The sequence below is a fragment of the Naegleria fowleri genome, assembly GCF_008403515.1.
Source record: "Naegleria fowleri strain ATCC 30894 chromosome Unknown tig12, whole genome shotgun sequence".
NCBI classification, from domain to species: domain Eukaryota; phylum Heterolobosea; class Eutetramitea; order Acrasida; family Naegleriidae; genus Naegleria; species Naegleria fowleri.
The window spans coordinates 675,851-695,019 of NW_025407944.1; the positions used below are offsets into that span (position 1 = coordinate 675,851).

A 19,169-nucleotide genomic window follows, 5' to 3' on the forward strand; every position below is an offset into this window, starting at 1 on the left:
AAATAAATATTTTGACATGGCTCCAATATTTCACACGCTACCGAATAGGTCATGTGAAATTTTTCACACTGGCTGAGAAAATAAATTTTATAACTTTTGCACTTGCTTTTTTGAACATCTCTCAACCTTCATAAATAATTCTACACACAAAGGCATAAGCAGCTGTGAGAGGCAGCAAACTGCTAAACCATGAATAGCTCAATGTAAATGGATACAAACCAATCACAATAATATTAATACACAAGCAAATGAAAAAGGCCAAACCAAACGACATGATGTATCGATCGGAGGAGTATTCATTATTTCTCTCCTTCCAAAGAAATCTCGCTGTTGTAAGGACAAAACCAAACGACACAATTAATGCTAAAATTGCTGGCCAAAAGGTTGCAAAATAGGTCGGATATTCCAATGTAAATCCAATCATTATTACAGCACAAATCATGAGCATGTTAAGAGTTGAGAAGAACATGCTGGTTGAAAAATGTCGTAATCGCTTTTTCCAAGGTTGCTGATTGCTCCAATCTTCGATCGTGACAATTCCTACAATGATGATCATTCCAATAAACATCACTAGTGCGAAAATATAGGCAGGTATGAGAATAATAAACCAAGAGATGGTATATTCCCATGCTCGTGTCACAAAATTATAGGTCGCAGGTAAAACAGCCACATTGAGGAATGATAAAATAGCAGATGACAATCCTCCTAGTAGGACTAGTAACAATATTCCACACATCATTAAAATTTGAAAATCACGAGCATTTCCATACATGTAAGCTACGAAAAATAATTGACCAAATCCAAATAAAAAGAAAAACCACAACGGTATAAATGAGTATTGATGCCAGTTGGGAATGACATCAATAGGAATTGCATCCTTAACCGCCACCATACAAAAGAATAGGAATAGGGAAATGTAAACAAGAGTGGCAAAACCAAAAAAGTATCGATATCTCAAGCTAGTAGTATGTGAATTAATTTTCAAAGTGGAATGTTAAGATTTGAAAGATTCAATCCGGGGGAAAATTTAGTAATTTTGAAAATTCGGATCATATGGTTGTAAACAAGTTGAGCCACACACACATGTGTGAATCATTAAAAAAAACTTACCTTGACATATTTTCATAATGTTCTTGCATTTTAGCTCGAAGATATTCCTTTCGATCTCGTCTCAATTTTGAATTGAGTTTCTTTTTTCCTTGCTCGATTTTGAGAGCTCTTAAAGTATGATAGGAAATAATTTTTCCATTTTCAATAGTGACATAATCTTCAATTTTCTTTGGACGCGGTGGAGGTGGAATGGGCTTTCCATATCGCTTATTCATCCGACCAACGTCAATAGTGTAGACTTTGTAAAATTACGAGCAAAAGTAAATGAAAAATGCATTTGAAAATGAATGAAATTCATGTAGAGATCATTAATGTGACCATTCAATCATGACACATGTCTTGCACATTACTTACAATTTCCTTCTTGGTCATTAAAACTGTGGAATAACCTCCTCACAGATGGCTCCCACAACGCATCATGCAAGGTTGCATAGTACCACGATTGTGACACGAGAGAGCATCTACGTTCACATACATATTCCATTGATGCATCAAAATAGTCATTACAGAATTCATTACACTTACGCTGACAATGATTGAATATCCAAAAATTTGAAAATTTCAACCAAAACCTCTGGTGGTACATTACTGTATGTATATTTAACAATCCATCCTTTCATTAATTCATCACGATCCCATGTGGATTGAGAACGTTGTTGCTGCGGAATTGGTACCACTGCTGCTTCTGATTGAACTTGAGAAGAATTTTCTAAAACAGGCGTGACCATTGTCGTCGATGATGGTGTTGGTGAAACGTATTGTTGATTGGAGGATGTAGAATTTGAATTTTCCGAGAGTTCACTTGTCGGAATGATTCCTTGAGGGTTTTGAGAATCTTCAGGATGATGATCTAATTGTTGTTGAGATTGATCATCATGATGATCAATCTCATCGGTCTCATGGAGTTGAATGTTGTTGTTGTTGTTGGATGGAATAGTCGTGGGAAAGGCTAACGTGTGGAAGAGAAGATAAACAATTATTGAATTTCATCATCATCGAGTTCAATAATGTTCCGAGTTCATCATATTTCTTCCGAAACATAATGAAGGACTACCTACATGATGCATCATGATCTCGATGATCCTCTGACTCATTATCCATTCGGATCGTATTAGATTCATGCACAAAAGATGAGCCTTCTCCTTCAACTATAGCAAGTGCTCGACCTTCATCATCGTCATTATCCGAAGAGGATGAATGTGGTGATTGTCGCGGTGAAGACATTTTTTTCTTGTTCATGAACAAGTGGAAGCTCTGGAACAATGAACTTTTGGAACAACAAAGTGACTTTTCCACTACTGAGAACGGTTCGATCTTGTCTGACCAGTTTCAACCTTGAGCATGATTGAGGAAGAAGCAGAATCACGTTCAGGGTGCACATCAGCTGAATGAATAGGTGTTATTTGGCAACATCACTTCTACTGTAGAGGCATTGGCGCTGATATGAATTCTCACACACGTAAATGCATGCCGAAATGAACACCTCAAAATCTTTCAAGAATGGAAAGGAACAAACATGTTCGTCGCCCTTGTGAGCTTCTTCCAATCGAATAGAACTCTTCTTACAAATCGCACTTATCACCAAATCTTTTCCAATTATTTTCCGACGCCCAACAGGTGACATTTGGCATAAAAGAGCCATCCTTCTCTCAGTTTGTTTTGAAACACAACACAAAAAAACTCTCAACAACAACATGTGCAAACATAGCTCTGGATGCGGTACTTCTGATACCATTAACTGCAGATCCTGTGGAACCAAAATGTGCAAGGGATGCAAACGCAACTGGGATGATGGAACTCCAGTCAAGTCTGGTAACTCTGCTGCCTGTGGAAAGTGTGGTGGAAATTACTAAACAGCAAGACGATGATGATATTATTGGAGTGGTGATCATGAATGTTTTTTTTCCATTGATGCAATACGATTAGTTGGAAGAGGGAAATAAACTTCTTCTTGACACTTCGGTGTATCACTCCACTGTCAATAAAAGTAGTCTTATGTTTTTAGTACTTTTGATTCTCACATTCTTTTTGGAGCTTCAAACACGTACGACTTGAATTCAGCAATAATATATTCCTGCAAAAATTGGAAAAAATCCGCATGCAATCGTTGTCGACTATTTTTGAACTTTCAATATCCGATCTATATAAAATTTCCTCATTTTGAAAATTGTATTAATACATTATGTAAGAATTCTTATTGTATTAATACATCATGTTTATTTATTACGATAATATTTCATCCTGTTGTGCTTGCGCATTACAAAAATTAAAAAATTTCATAATTTTTTGCTCTCTGTTCGAGTCTTTGCGCAAAGTTTTTTGTTTGTGCGAATTAACAAGCCAATCAACCTCGGTGTGGATAAACAACAAGGTGGTGGATACATTATTGATTTCCGTACGGAAAAGCGAAGAGAATCATCCCACGTCGCGACCATTTCTCACCACCAATTCTAGTAAGAGATCATCATGGCTTATAATCAGCAACAACAGTTTTATTATGACAGTTACTTTGGTCCTCCAGCAACGTTGTCCTCGGTACCACCACCGACAAGGACGACAACAACAACCTCGTCATCATCATCATCATTGGTAGGACTTAACCTCATCATGATCAATAACAACAACAACAATAATAATAATAATAATAACATTCATCATCTTCATGGAACCTCTTCATCTTTCCTTCAACAAAGCAATAACACTCTCTTAAATTTTCAGCAACAACCACCATCTTCTGTGATGCATCAAAATGAGTTTAGTAACATGATACTTCAAGGAGGAATCACGAATCAAACAAGCAATTCAAGTCAAGCGCAACAACAACAACTCGAATTTGCACAATTATTACGAATGTATTTTGATCCGAGCACACATGCTGCATCTTCATCCTTTCAAGATGCACAACTGCAAGAACAACAACCACAATCACAACCACAACAGCAAGAACAGCAACAACAAGCAAGCACAACGTTGGATAATAGTAACCCAGTTGCAGCTGTGCCGTCGTCGTCATCATCTTCAAAGAAAAAGAAGAAAACAAAAGAAACAAAACCTAAAAAACCGAAAAAGTATATTGTGAGGAACAAAAAAGTGGAATGCTCTTACAACTTGCAATTTCATCATGTCACACTTATGGAACCAATTTCTTCTTCAGATGCAAATATTGAACGATTGGTAACTATTACAAAGATCAAGCTATCTTCTACGGATTGGTCACTCTTTGACGATCCTGTTCCACCAACGTCGATCTTTGGCGTTGAAACGGATGTTGAGAATGAAGCTCTTGAAACAAAAATTTTGAAACATCGAAAAACGATTCGATTCAAAATTACCGCAGATTTGCAGAATACTCTTTATTATGGCCCAAACGATCCACACATGTCCATTTATGCCTATTTATATGAGACGTCAGATCCTCCAAAACTTCACCTTTACAGCACAGAGAATATGAAAGGAAAGAAGAGTAGAAATATTATCAAGTTTGATGTCTACAAAAAGATTAAGATTGCCTCTCTCATCACAAATTTTCATTTAGGCTTAATTATTTTGGAACGAAGATCAACAATTGAAAAAACAGCAACTGTTCACATCCTTAATAGTGTCATTAAATTTGACAAAATGATGGACAATGAAAAGAAGAGAAAAGACACAGACAACAATACTGATTCTGCAGAAGAGGAATCCAGTGATGACCAGGCTGTAGAAGAGAAGCCCAAACCGAAAAAGACAAAGAAAACGAAATCCAAGGACTCCCCGACAACAACTCCCACTGAAGAAATTAACGAGAATCCTCCTGTCACCACAACTACAGATCCATCATTAATCATCTTCAATGACACTAGCAGCTTTCCAGGTTCGCTTTTAGCACGAGAACCACTCAACACATCTTTACCAAGTGAAATTGCAAACTTTAGCCAGAATTACACGACCGTCATGGAATTGTTACAGAGTCCGAATAAGAATGCCATCTTTGAAATGCTTGAAATTCTGTTGCTGAAAGCTCGAATTGCCTCATCTCCAGAACACTTTTCAAAAGATCATGTTGAGGTCGCCATTTTGTTAGATTTTCTTGCAAAAATTGGACCCAGAATTGCTTCAAAACTGTCAAATGCCAATAATGCTACAAATTCCATGATGGCTTCCACTAAACCACCATCCTCAATCATGCTTTCCAATACTCAGCAAAATGCTCCTCCTCCTCCTCCTCCTACGCAAGACTTTTCAAACACTATCTACACAATGCCAAGTTTTGATTTCAAAAGCTATTTTGATTTTTAAAGGAACAAATTAGCATCGCACAGAGCTCTCCTTAATAATAACCATCACCACCATCACCACCACCGTAAGGAATTCTTTAAAAGATTTTTTTTTCAACGAGCACTAGTGAATATCAATTATTCCAGCCATTAAATTATTTTCAAACGCTTTGACCGATGATGATTCATTGAATTTCAAAGATATGTGTAAAAGATCAGAAAAACTTCCCATCATTGCATACAACACACCAATTAAATTAATTAATTAAACAACACTCCATGAATTGTTCATTACTCACTTGCTTTCTACGTACAGATTCGTTCTCATTTAATGTAAAGACCTTCCATACCGTAACGGCTGTCACCTTTCATCATTTCATATATGAAAATAACCGTAAAAAAATGCCTTCTTTCAGTTGGTTGAAAATCAAGAACAGTGGACAAGAGGCCGATTCAGCCTTGATTGAAAGCCTCGAAGAAACACCAGTGAGTCAATGGTCTTCCAAACAATTGACTCAATTCTTGCGAGACAATAAAAAGAAGATTGAATTGGAAAAGAAGGATATTAAAAGTAAGTGTGTTTGTGATGATTGTATCTTGTCAATGACGATGAACATTTGATGTTTGTGTGATGTAATGGTTTTTTGAAAATTTGTGGGATTTTCATGATGTGAATCATGATTTTGAATATTTTGAATAATATTTGTTAATTCAATGATGATGATGAAATTGTTGTTGTTGAATGGTTGTCAACGATATGTTTATACAACAACAACAACAACACACGATTTCAAAATTCATATGAAATTGAATCAAAATGGCGCATTTGTTGTGATGACCCATTTTCCATATATGTGTGTGTGTGTGAATATTCTGAATTTCAATTTTGTTTGATTCTCTTCAATGATGATGAAAATTTGTTGTTTTGTTCGTTGTTGTGAATCCATCGTATTGCCAATCATCATCATGGTTCTCAACAACAACAACAACATGAAAATGAATGCCATGATCCTCTTTCATGACATTCTCTCCACAAAACACTTTCTAATTTTTATCACAACCTTCTTCTTCTCATCATCACCACACCAACAACAACAACAACACAATATGAACAACCACAATATCAACACAATCGCAACACCATTTCAACAAACACAATTCTCAAACTCTATACCATCAGAGTTACGAGCTGAGAGGTGGAATGGTCTCTCCATGTTGAGTGCCAAAGTCGAAGATTTAGAAAAACTCGGACTTGCCAGTGGTTCCGCACGCGCACTTTATACTCTCATTCATGAATTGATTGACACTCAAATTCAAAAGAATATTCTGCCTTCAAAGAATAGAATTTCAGTGAATGTGAATTCTGCATCAAGTGACATTTCGACCAGTGACTCGAATATTGGATCCTCTTCTTCTACCAATAATCTCACAATTATTTCAAATAATAACTCTTCGTCGAGTACAAGTGGAACGAATGGTCAACCAATGAATGGAGGTGACATTTCTGGAAAGCACAATTCACTCGAAATGTTTGGATCTTCTCCCAACTCGAATATGAAACAACATCAATTGAATTATATTCAAACAATTATTCAACAACAACAAGGAAAATTAATGGTTCCCAATTTGAGAGAAGAAGATATTGAACAAACAGGAGGAGGTACTTTGAGTACGACTACTTCCAATGGTTCTGGCACTCCAACCAATAACAAATCATCTTTAAATTTGGCAGCCATTCCAGCTGAAGATGACATTCGATTGGCACATGATTTAAATAATCCTGGAGAAATTGCACCTCCTCTTGTGGAAGCATCTTCTGGAAGAAAATCAGCAGGTGGTGGTCTTCAAATTCTCACCATTGCATCTGCTTCAACGAGTAATGGATCGGCTCCTGAATCTGCTGTGAAAGATTGTCCTGCATGGAAAGTCGATCAACTCACTGCTCAACAAAAACAAGCATTTGAAAATGCAATTGAAAAGGTTCAAAATTTGAAATATCCAATCAAACCAGAATTAATTGACGTTTTGGCACAAGATTTAGTCATTGTTGATAGATTTAAATATAAATTCTTGAATCCTGATCGACTGAAACAACGAGGAGACGGAGGTAAACATGGAACCTTTTTGAAAGTGAAATTGGTCATTACAGAAATGGACACTGAAGTCTTTCACAGAATTTGTAGACGTTTTGCAAACACATTCTCATCCACTGTGAGAAATAGTAGATGGGGTATGTTTCACACCGCTCTGATTATTGGACCATGGTATTTGGAGTGGAATGATTCCAGCTTGTCAACTGTGCGAAAGAAGAGTAGTAGTAAGGCAGTCTTTGCTGTGGATATTGCTAAAATTGAAGGCCAAAAAGAGGTTAATGAAGCGATTGACTCTGTCGCTCAACTTTGTACAGTATGGAATGGATACAAATTGTATGAAAATGACACTTGTAATTGCCAACACTTTGTGATTGACATGCTGGAATATCTTGGATTGGGTGATAATTTCGAAAATATTTTAGAACGATTTCCACCTCTCGCAGAATACATTACCAAGTTAAAGAAGAAGGGCGTGTGCGACATGGCCTACTATGTCGATGACAGAATTGCAAAAGCTATTAAGGAGTCTCCACAAACGAGTCGTGCTCTGAAAGAATTGGTGAAAAACAAGAAGGTTAAATTTAGCTCGCACAAACTGTTGGACGAGTTCGTGAGCTTTATCAAACAAAATTTCCCACTCTTCATGACTAATCGTGAACAAGAGTATGAATTGTTGAAGGCCTTCGATCGTGCTTTTTGGTTGAGAAGCCAATCTTCTCAGACAGAGGACGATGAGTCCGTGCAACCACTAATTGACATTCACACCAATGAATGTAAATGTCCATTCAACAAGAACGGACAACCAATCACTGAAGTGAACAATTCAATTGTTGGAATTGATTATGATGTTGGAAATTACACGACGCCATACCCCAAGTCTAGCCTCAATGCTTGAAATTTTTGTAAATAATATCCTCTCTTCTTCAATAAAAAGAATCATAAACTTGGGAAAATTTGTTGACTTTCACATCTCTCCAGTGATGAATGAAATCCTCAATACACATCCAAAACACGCCATCATCTTTGAATTCGACACTCAATCTCTTGATGAGTTTTGGAGTCCACTCGGGGCTGTGATCTGAGTATCGACCTGTCCATTCGAGACTTGAAAAGTTTTGTTTGATTTGTTCTAACATGGGGTTGATCAGTGTGACAATTTCTGAAAAGAGTGACAAACTAACCTTTTGTAAATTCGTTTGCCATGTATCCCCAAGGATTCATAATTTTAATCAGACGATGAATCTTATCCTCATCTTCGACTTTCACTGTTTCCAAAATTGCATATGCTGTCATGTTGTGGTGCGTGAAGAAGAGGAAAAGTTGGATTTAACGTTATTCATGAATAAAAAGAAGTAACAACAACCTACCATGATATTCCTTAATACCGCTAACCTTCTCAGTTTCCTTATAATTTTGTGGAGAATACACAAAAAGCACGTCTCCCCTCTTGTTCACGTCCATTAAGAAGCGCCAAACATCGAGAGGGTTGGAACTTGGTGTCACAGTGAGACCTGGCATGCATGGAGCACCCGTTAACAAGCTGAAAGCGATATCGGATTGACCTCCATGTCCAATTTGTTTGTATCCTCCCATGTATTTGGCAAATGCTTTTTCAAGCAAACAAATCCAAAATTCATTTACTGTGGCCGACCTGGCTCCCAAAACCTTGCCCCATCCTCCATAAGGGAGACGATCATCGATGGTAACAAGGACTTCCTTTCCGTCTTTCCAAAATCGCACCACTGCTTTTCCTGTTTTCACATCGTACTCTTTGAATAACCCCTTAATGATTCGAGGATTTCTGTAAGCTAAATTCGAAACTGCAGCCAAAAAATAACAATTTCCAAGAACGCCCTGTCTGACATCTTGAATATCGACTCCTTCGAAGAATAACTGAGGGTCATCACATAATTCGCATGGTCTCAACCATGCCGTTACTTTCTCATAAAAATCCCATTCGCTCATATTGAAGTCATTGTCACAAAACACTGCGCTAGATTTGAATCGTTGACATCTTTCAGCAATTTCTTTCGTTGGGTTGAATATTCCGTTCAAGATGCAATAATAATCCTTCACCAATTTGATGTACTGTACTAGCTTGTCATATCTTTCGATGCATGAAATTACAGATTGAACATTGGAATCAAATCTCGGATGGGAGGGTAATTTTTTGCAAATATCCAATATTTCTTGTTTTGACATTTTCGTGAAATCAGGAATATTGGGAGGGCTGTACCATTCCTGTAAAATCTTATCTTCCTTATCGAGCGTGGCACAATTACTCGGATACCACGTTTGAAGACTCGATTCAAAGTCCGAGTTGACTTTTTTCACGTAATTCAAATAGTGCTCGACGTGTGGAGGTTTAGCCAACGAAAGCCCATTATCCATCGCTGCCTCCCACTTTGATAGTGTTTGAAACGTCGTTTGATATTGAGGTGTCTTTCCTTCCAAGTGCCCATATTTTGCTTTAAAATCCCGGACAGTATCTTTAATAACGTAAGCTGAGAGTTTCGTCAGATCGGTTGCTTCTTCTGGCATTGAAAATGACAATGAAAATGAGATTGTTATTCTTTCAAGTATATATATTTATACCAAAACGTAAAAATCAATGAACACCACCAACAACACACGAAAAAAGGTCTCCAACGTTTGCCAATTTTTTTGATGTCATCAAAATTTACAGTAAGACTCCCGACTTTTCAGCGCGGGAACTTGCAAGTTCTTGACCCGAGTTCATCCTTGTTCAATTCAAAGTTTCCATTCTTATCGTATATAGTTAATTAATAAGAATGGAAACTGGTATAGTTTTTTCACAAAATGGTTTGTGATGTGTGTTTTATTTTAAAAAAGGTTTTACTTGGCCAACTTGTTTGCAATTTGAGCCACATGATTGCCTTGGAATTTGGCCATTTCTTTCTCTTGTGAAGATGGAAGGCGTTCTCCCATGGAGCCAGCTGAAGATATATAATGATGAATATTTTCATAAATGACAAATAATTTCACAACATCATCATTCGAAACAAGTGACGATTATCACCTTTCATTGGCAATTATCACAAAATACTTACCAATCGTTGTAGCACCATATGGACTTCCTCCCTTCACTTCATCCACACCTGATTGAAGAGTACAACTATAAGGAAGACCTACATAGACAAATCCTAAATGCAACAAATTTGGAATGGCACTCAAAATGGTCGTTTCATTTCCACCATGTTGAGTATTACTTGATGAGAAGAAAGATCCAACTTTTCCAACAAGAGCACCTAAAAGAATAGATGATGAAAAGTGTGTGGTTGGAAATAAAAGATCACAATGAGTATGATTTCATTAATGAGGAAGGTTGTTTCGCAATAATTGTAATATTAATTATTTCACTTACCCTTTGCCCAGAGTTGACCACAAGCATCAATGAAGGACTTGAGTTGAGCAGACATGGTTCCGAAACGAGTTGGGCTTCCAAAGATGATGGCGTCATATTCTGGGAGTTCACTCACAGAGGCCTACAGAGATGTTCGTTGAATGAAGTATTACAACAATATCAACATATCATTAGTGGCATTCAACATGTGTCATTATTAAAAGAAAATTAAAATTTTTTAAAAAAACAGAATTTGATCGAAAATGTGTGTTTGTCATCCTTGATACTGATCTCAAACGCCTGCACTTACAATAGGAACGTGTTCAAAAGCCTTTTGTGCTTGAATGGCACCCATCTATTCATTAACCATTCATTAACATTCCATTGAAAACACCAATTTGTTATCCAACAACAACAACACCACGATATTCTTCCAGAGAACACCTTCCTCCAAATACTTACCTTCTCCAAAACTTCAGCTGGCAATGTTTCTGGAACTCTCTTCACATGAACCTCAGCACCTTCGACTTGTCGGGCACCCTCAGCAATTGCTTCAGCCATTTGCCACAAGTGTCTATAAGTACTGTAAAATAAGACGAGAACCTTGACCATTTTGTATGAGCTGTTGTTGTTGTTGTTGTTGTTTGATGAAGAATTGTTGTTGTTTTTTGTTTGTTGTCTTTTCTTCACGCGAATCTTGTGTTAAATAACGTTGTTGTTGTTGTTGTTGACCACCCAAACTCGTCAATTCCCAATTTGTCTCTATTGTGAGAGAACGATCGAACAAACCAACGAATTTATGCGCACCAAGCATTCGGACGACACTCTCGAGAGCATTCCTCCGTAGTTCCATAGACGCATCCACCACCTGGTGATGGTTCATTTCACTTATCCCACATTACAACCAAACCCACCATGCATGTACACCATTATGGATTATATCCAGGACCAGAGAGAGAGAGAAAGGCACGACCACGACCACCACCACAAAATACCAAAATACCAAAACAAAGGATTGTACACTCGAATCCAACTCCAATTCTCGAGTTAGCTTCCATACCTCATCAATACCGTAAAGGCAGGCCCATGTTTGGGTTTCACCATTTCATGATCCTTCACCACTTCAAACCCAAGTCTCTGTAAAAAGTAGGAAAGACAATCACTTGAGGAATTCACCTCTTGTAAGGATGGAATATAGGATGGATCATGTCGGCCGTCCTGTTTATGAACAAAATCCTTTTTCTCATCCTCCTCATGTGTTGGTGGTTGTTTCTTATTCTTCTTCTTGTTCCATCGATTCTCCTCCTCCTCCTGTTCGTGGTCATCATCATGATACACCACGGTAAAGATGGCAAGTGTCGCTTCATCACTTGCTCTCAGGATGGGCATGAGGACTTGGTTTGCTAAACCCTTATGACGAGAGTGAGGTGAAACGACAAAACTGAGAAGAGTCCAATGAGGTTTTTGGTGAATGGGCATGAGAGAGGAGTGAATCTCTTCCATGCACTGAGCTGCCTTAATGGCTCTATAAATGGAGGATAGACCTCTGTTCATAGGAATAGAGGAAGATGTAGAATTCAATAATTGAATATTAGAATGTGAAATCAATTTTAAATTTCACATGTCATGGGTTTAGTTTGAATATCATCAATATATCAATGAGTGGTAAACAATTAATTAGATGTATCAATTGGATTCATTAGAATTTAAAATGACCCATCATCATAGATCTACATGAACACTTACAAACTCTTGGGTGCTTTGACAATACCCAATTTTAGCATTCTCCAAAATCCAATTCCTTTCGTATTGTATGGATCTTGCCAAATGGAAATTGCTTGAATTTCTTTGGGTTGAGAATCGACTGGAAATTTCACATTCACATACACTCGACCATATTTGCAACCATATTTGATGACAAGTTTGCACAGAAATAAAAGCGCTTCTTTTGAAATTTTCGATTCCACATGACTCTTGAAGAGTTTTCCGTCTCTATTTGATGAAATGTTAAAAATATATTTCAGTAATGGATGCAAGAAGGTCATTATGTTTGAGGTGTTGTTGTTGTTGATTGTTGTTGAAGACATCATTGTTTGAGAGTGTTGATGAGAAGAAGATGCAGAACCACTGTCATCACCACCACTGCCACCATTACTACTGCTGAGAGGAGAATCGATGGAAATTGGAGATGAAGAGGAGACAGCAGCAACGGCATTGGTTTGTAAACTCAATTCTCCCACTATGCGATGATGATGAGGTGAGTTGTGAGCATTCTCATCGTTGTGATCTTGAGGTGTGAAAAGATCTTCGTTCAAATGATTACCATTTAAGGAAAATCCAAACATTAAGGAACGAGCCATAAATAAGGCAGCTTCATCCATTTGTGAAGGATGTATTTCACTCACGACATTTCTTCCTCTCTTATTCATATCTCGTCTTTTTTTAGGTTTTTGAAATTTCACATAATTGAAAACTTGTTGTTTGAAAATATTCTCAGAAGAAGGCACTGAATTCGTCATACCGTTGTTGTTACTTCCACCAACTCCAATACTTAGGGCTCTAAGGGTCGTGTTCTTGATAACGGAATTGGCACTTCCTGATCGTTTTCGTCGTGGAGACGAATTTCCTGATCCTCCTTGTTGAGCATGTTCTTGTAAGACGGATTTGGTAATTTCCTTTCCGAGTTTTGTGGATGTGGTAAATAATTTCCACCACTGTGTGTGCAGGGATAAGGGTTGTAAGAGTTGATGTAAGTGTTGTTGTTTCATGTCCATGATTAGGATGTTCCAAAGGTTGTACTTACATGGTGTTCCCATAAATTATAAAATTCCATGCAGGAAAGACCTGAATGATGGTGATGAATAGTGATGATTTAAATAAGTCACACACCCGATCATTGCCAATGGATGTATGTTGTGTGAATTCGATTATCAAAGTTGTATATTTCCATTTTTTAAAAAAACAAATATAAAAAATAAACATTCCACAACATGTACCATTAATGCAATCCAACAACAAGAACACCACTACTCACCAATATGATACATGTCTTCAATATGAAGAAATGAAAAAACTCGTAATTTCAAATCATTGGACAAGGCCTTAAAATCTTGTAATACCAAATTAAGCTTTCCATGGTGCTTACTCGAATGAGCTTTCAATCGATTCAATTTTTTCAAACATTGTTCTGCAGAAGGTCTCTCACGACTATCATAACTCACGAACGACTTGGCCAACTGAAAGAGATCTCGAGAATATCCAAAATCTTCCACACATAAATGTTCCAGATCCATAAAAAGATTTGGATTTTTTCGTAGTTCCATTGAAAACATGATTGGCTTTCCAGTCATCATTTGAAATAGGATTCTATTTCATGTGAATCATTGTAATTTCATGCAAATAGTGAGTTAGCAATTATATGCACATGTTGTGAAATCAAACGAGCAAAAGTCACAGAGAATGCAACAAAAACTACTTACACTCCATACGAATACATATCTGCAAGTTGATCATAAGGCTCCTTATTGAGCATTTCATAACTCATGTACTCCAAAGTGCCACATTGAGTCTTGGGAATCGAATGAGTTGAAATTTCACGACTAATTCCAAAATCTCCAATTTTCAAAGTGCCATCTGAAGCAATAAGTATGTTTTGAGGTTTTCTGTTTTGAAAATTCAAAAGGTTCGACATGTTCATTCATTCATTGAAAATTCACAAGATTTGTGATTCAAGTCGTGTTCTGAATCTTGTTGTTATCATCATCGTGAAACACTTACAAATCTCGATCTAAGAATCACACGAAAAAATCCAACAACAAATCACACACACATATTTAAATTTCAAAACGTGTTGTCACACACCAGAAAAGTCCATCCATCACTACCTACGAATTATATTATGTTCATGTAAATATCTCAATCCTTCCGCAATCTGCTCCGCATAATTCACAATATCCTCTTCATTCATCTTCTTTTCTTTCTTAATCGTTGACGTAATTAATTGTTGTAAATCTCCTCGAGGACAATATTCCAAACATAAACACACATAGAGTGTCTCTGCTTTCTTTGAATATTGATGAAGAAAGACACTCAAATATTTAATGATATTTTTATGGGAAAGGTCTCTGAGTTTCTGAGCTTCGTTGAGATGAATATTTGCATCTTCATAACTTGACCATTCCATACGTTTGATAGCGATTTGTTCTTGTGTTTTTTTGTGTTCAGCTAAGACCACTTGTCCTGATAAGGAAGAAAATTTGAAGGTGTGAAGAATTCAAAGTTGTAAACACAAGTTGTTCAAGAAATATAATGATGAAAATAGGGATGACATAATCATATGAAAAATGATGAAGATGTCAATGATTCACGGGTGTTCATGCGAAAGAATCATTCATCGTGTGAATTCAACATTGAAGCAAAGACATACCTTCGGAACCTCTTCCCAAAATTTTAATGACGCTATGTTTTCATGAAAGGAGGTGCGGACATCAAGATGACGAGAGAGGCATTGGTTGTTGATAGAGTGGGTGACCATGTCAAGCTCAAGATGCAAAGATTGAACAAAAAACCTACTAGTAATTCTCCATATCTTTGTATTTTTTTTAAAATTGATGTTTTTGAAATCTGACAGCTCCGCCGAGAGATTCCGTTAAGCTTGCGTGTGAAAGAGAGCACTTTTATTCATCAATACAACAACACCGCCTCACTTCCTGAGAAAGAGAGAGAACTTTTGTCAAATTATTTAGAGAGAGCAGAGAGGAATTGTTGGCTTTCCAATCCTTCAACTTCTCTTGTGATTGGCACATTTGGTAAATAACCTCTCTTTGCAACATAGTTAATGGCAAAAGGCATGGCATTTGACTTTTCTTGCTTGCTGCTCTTGTCTCCAACCCAGATAAAGACATGAAGACCAGAATCTAAGATAAAGACATCATTTTCGTTCAACAATGACTTTTGAACCTGGTCACCCTCTCCGACAAGGGTACACACAATACTTCCACTAGCATCACTCACACGGAATAATCTCTTTTGTTTTGCTTCTTGTGGAATTAAGCTAGCACTGTCTGGAATTGCTTCTTGGACCTCACTTGGAGATCCCTTCAATAAGGAGAAGAATTCCTCTTCTGCCTTCATATCTCTTTCGCTCTTGGATCCAGCACCAACATGGAATACTTGTGCAGAATCGGAACGATCATCTTGCATGGCTGTCACAACAGTGGCAGTTTTGTACTTTTCTTGAGGAGAGGCCTCTTCTCCAACCCAAACGAAAATCTTATTACGAGCATCGAGAATGAAAGCATCACCCTTATTGAGAGAGGAACATTTTGGAGAAACTTCATAGACACGCACATTCTTACGTCCCTTCACGTGCCACAAGGTCACAACACCTTTATCACTTGCAGTAGATCTTCCTTTTTCGAGCTCACTATCGACATGCTTGAATCCAGTGGCAGTACCACCATGAACCACACGCAGACCTGAATTCTTGCTACACGATTGGAAGTAGGAAAGGAATAAATCGCTTTCAGTTCCTTGCACTTCACGGTGTTCCTTTGGAAGAGTGCCAAGCAAGTCATCGAGTTCAACAGTCTTGTAGGCTGCAACTCCCATCTGAGATGGGTTGGTTATGGTTTCATACGACAAGTGAGAGTGATAAGTACGAGAGAGTATTCGGTGAATATCGTTCGTAATTTGTAGATGGATGATGATCATGATGAATTGGCAACGGATGACAGGCGGATCAATAATGATCAAATTAAAATCATCACGATAATGACATAACAATAATCATCATTTGCATTGCAATTGATACGATCATGAAGATGCATCACTCATTTGTCATCATTCAATTACCAACACTTACTTCATCAATACTGGTCAATTTTCCCAACCAAAAGTGAATATCGTACGACTTTTTTCCATTCTTATCAATCACAGTATTCAACACAATATAGGAGTCACCATCATAAAAGTTTCCATACTCTTGCTTTGGTACAGGTTTGACCTTGAATTGCTCAATTCGCCAAATCGCCAATCCTGCTTGATCACCAGCTCCTTTCCATTCATCGGCTGTTCTTGCTGCACGAACGCGAGCTTCAAGATCAAGAGAAGATCCAATGAGAGCACAATTCGAATCTGCGAGTTTAACTTGATGGGCCATCATTTGTGAGCAAAGTCTAGTGGTGGTAGTTGTCGATGAAATTTTTTGGTTTTAATTCAAGACAGGTGAAAATCATAAGAGAGATCATTCATATATCGTTGGTTGGTGCCCAACTAAAATGAGTAACGCCCTTTCCCAACACGATCATAACGATGATGATGAACCTGGTGCATCAACAACCTCACCACACCTCAATATTGAACCTTGGATCTCATCCGATCCGGTTCATGTATGATCGAGCTTTCACCAATAACGAGTTGATCCATTTCCAAAGAGAGAGAAACAAAATTTTTTTAAAATTTTTGGCGCCTCTCCTTACAACTCTCGCATCTCTCTCTCAAAATAGTTTCATTTCAATGCCTTAAAAAAAAATGGTTAAAATCGTTGCAAATTATGAAATTATGCGAACGTTGGGACAAGGAAAATACTCCAAAGTCAAGTTTGGGAGAGATTTGGAGACGGGAGAAACGTATGCGATTAAGATTATGAATTTGAATTATATAAAAAAGGAACAGATGGAAACGCAATTGAAACGAGAAATTGCAATCATGAAAATTATGAAACACCCGAATATTGTAAAATTGAAGGAAGTACTACAAACGGAGAATAACATGTATGTCATCATGGAATTGGTAACGGGAGGAGAGCTATTTGATCGTATTGTGGCTGCGGAGAAGTTCGATGAAATTACTGCAAGGCGATATTTCCATCAACTTGTTTCTGCAGTCGAATATTGCCATAATCAAGGAATTGCGCACCGAGATTTGAAACCTGAAAATTTATTATTGGATTCGACGGATCGACTCAAAATTACCGTAAGTTGGGTTATGAAATATTGACGGGCTTGTTAATGTTCATGTGCCTAATGCTTTTGCAACTACCAAAACTTTTATTTCCTTTTACTTTTCCGTTTCAAACGCATACACCTTTTCATCATCGAAAATATCTGAACAACGAATAGGACTTCGGGCTTAGTAGTATAGTACCAAACAAGCTCGGAAAGTCACAACTTTTGAAAACAACTTGCGGAACACCCAACTACGTCTCACCTGAAGTTATCAAAGAAAAAGGTTATGACGGTTTCATTTCAGATATATGGTCACTTGGAGTAATTCTTTATGTCATGCTCACTGGACGTAAGTAAGAAAGAGGACAAGATCAAACCTGACCTCGAATGATATCTCAAATATTATTTATTTGTATGATATAATGATATATTATTTTTTCGATATTGTTATATCCCCCAAATATTTGAAAAAAAAAACAACCTTAACAGGACTACCCTTTGATGACAGGAATATTAATGTATTATTTAAAAAAATAGAGAGTGGAAAGGTGGACTATCCAATTCACCTATCGAAAGAAGCAAAACATTTGATCTCGCACATGCTACAGGTCAACCCAAAGAAAAGATATACAATTGCACAGATCAAGGCTTCCAAATGGTTCCAAATGTAAGTTGTGTTTTTATCACTTTGACACAGTTTCTAATGTCCATTATTTCGGAATATTTCCCAATATAGAGGATATAAGGAAGAATATTCTGTGATCATGCCACAACCACAACCTAAAATAGAATTGTCGAATTCTGACATTAAGAACGCCGTGAAAGACAGTTTTTACAAGGAAGTTGATCAGCTTCCGCAGAATTCGACACAAAAATCTCCACCTGAGGTTCGAATGAATGCTTTTGATTTAGCGTCACAATTTGTCATGGGATCTATTTCAAAGATGGCTACGGGTCAGGATGCGCTTCTCATTAGGAGACAGACGAGATTGGTGGCTCTCGGACAAATTGAAGAAATATCAGAAAAAGTGTTTCAAATTTTGAAAAACGAGCGAGCAAACCCAAAATTTAAGGGAACAAACCTTATCAAATGTTACATGAATATGGCGGATACTGTAATTACCATGAATGTTGCAATTTTGAAAACTGTTTCAGATTCTTTGTTAATTATTGAATTCAGAAGAGGCAAAGGCAACTTTTTAGCGTTTCATCAATTTTTCAGGCATGTCGCTTCGAAAATGTCAGATTTTGTTGTTTCAGCAAATTCGCAACCTAAAACAGAACCTCAAACGCAACAGCAGGCATCGTCTTCCTCTCCCCAAGGCTCAGCTGTCGACCCTCAAAAACAATAAACTCGTCAATGTTACTTGCAACAGATGTTGATCAACTTGACCGTCCA

At 37.3% G+C, this 19,169-nt stretch overlaps 8 protein-coding genes across 8 annotated transcripts; 3 read left to right on the top strand and 5 right to left on the bottom strand.

Moving 5' to 3' along the window:
* Positions 1-121: 121 nt before the first annotated feature.
* FDP41_011990 (uncharacterized protein) lies at positions 122-2,334 on the bottom strand (the record flags this gene model as incomplete). Its single annotated transcript, XM_044702460.1, has 5 exons — positions 122-959; positions 1,111-1,348; positions 1,465-1,571; positions 1,636-2,059; positions 2,169-2,334. 5 exons carry the CDS (start codon positions 2,332-2,334, stop codon positions 122-124), a joined length of 1,773 nt encoding a protein of 590 aa, XP_044566842.1.
* Positions 2,335-3,576: 1,242 nt separating this feature from the next.
* FDP41_011991 (uncharacterized protein) lies at positions 3,577-5,388 on the top strand (the record flags this gene model as incomplete). The annotated part of the gene is made up of 1 exon (XM_044702461.1): positions 3,577-5,388. The coding sequence occupies one exon, from the start codon at positions 3,577-3,579 to the stop codon at positions 5,386-5,388; it is 1,812 nt and encodes a 603-aa protein (XP_044566843.1).
* A 380-nt stretch (positions 5,389-5,768) lies between these two features.
* FDP41_011992 (uncharacterized protein) lies at positions 5,769-8,354 on the top strand (the record flags this gene model as incomplete). Its single annotated transcript, XM_044702462.1, has 2 exons — positions 5,769-5,937; positions 6,547-8,354. 2 exons carry the CDS (start codon positions 5,769-5,771, stop codon positions 8,352-8,354), a joined length of 1,977 nt encoding a protein of 658 aa, XP_044566844.1.
* Positions 8,355-8,382: 28 nt separating this feature from the next.
* FDP41_011993 (uncharacterized protein) lies at positions 8,383-10,000 on the bottom strand (the record flags this gene model as incomplete). Its single annotated transcript, XM_044702463.1, has 3 exons — positions 8,383-8,588; positions 8,641-8,745; positions 8,827-10,000. The coding sequence occupies 3 exons, from the start codon at positions 9,998-10,000 to the stop codon at positions 8,383-8,385; spliced, it is 1,485 nt and encodes a 494-aa protein (XP_044566845.1).
* A 315-nt stretch (positions 10,001-10,315) lies between these two features.
* On the bottom strand, positions 10,316-11,435 carry FDP41_011994 (uncharacterized protein; the record flags this gene model as incomplete). The annotated part of the gene is made up of 5 exons (XM_044702464.1): positions 10,316-10,416; positions 10,531-10,728; positions 10,845-10,965; positions 11,134-11,178; positions 11,286-11,435. 5 exons carry the CDS (start codon positions 11,433-11,435, stop codon positions 10,316-10,318), a joined length of 615 nt encoding a protein of 204 aa, XP_044566846.1.
* Positions 11,436-11,870: 435 nt separating this feature from the next.
* Positions 11,871-15,409, bottom strand: FDP41_011995 (uncharacterized protein; the record flags this gene model as incomplete). The annotated part of the gene is made up of 9 exons (XM_044702465.1): positions 11,871-12,369; positions 12,570-13,537; positions 13,627-13,667; positions 13,858-14,189; positions 14,303-14,485; positions 14,601-14,610; positions 14,712-15,062; positions 15,250-15,281; positions 15,396-15,409. 9 exons carry the CDS (start codon positions 15,407-15,409, stop codon positions 11,871-11,873), a joined length of 2,430 nt encoding a protein of 809 aa, XP_044566847.1.
* A 151-nt stretch (positions 15,410-15,560) lies between these two features.
* Positions 15,561-16,986, bottom strand: FDP41_011996 (uncharacterized protein; the record flags this gene model as incomplete). Its single annotated transcript, XM_044702466.1, has 2 exons — positions 15,561-16,433; positions 16,687-16,986. The coding sequence occupies 2 exons, from the start codon at positions 16,984-16,986 to the stop codon at positions 15,561-15,563; spliced, it is 1,173 nt and encodes a 390-aa protein (XP_044566848.1).
* A 368-nt stretch (positions 16,987-17,354) lies between these two features.
* On the top strand, positions 17,355-19,122 carry FDP41_011997 (uncharacterized protein; the record flags this gene model as incomplete). The annotated part of the gene is made up of 4 exons (XM_044702467.1): positions 17,355-17,798; positions 17,945-18,119; positions 18,260-18,437; positions 18,507-19,122. The coding sequence occupies 4 exons, from the start codon at positions 17,355-17,357 to the stop codon at positions 19,120-19,122; spliced, it is 1,413 nt and encodes a 470-aa protein (XP_044566849.1).
* Between the last annotated feature and the right edge of the window lie 47 nt (positions 19,123-19,169).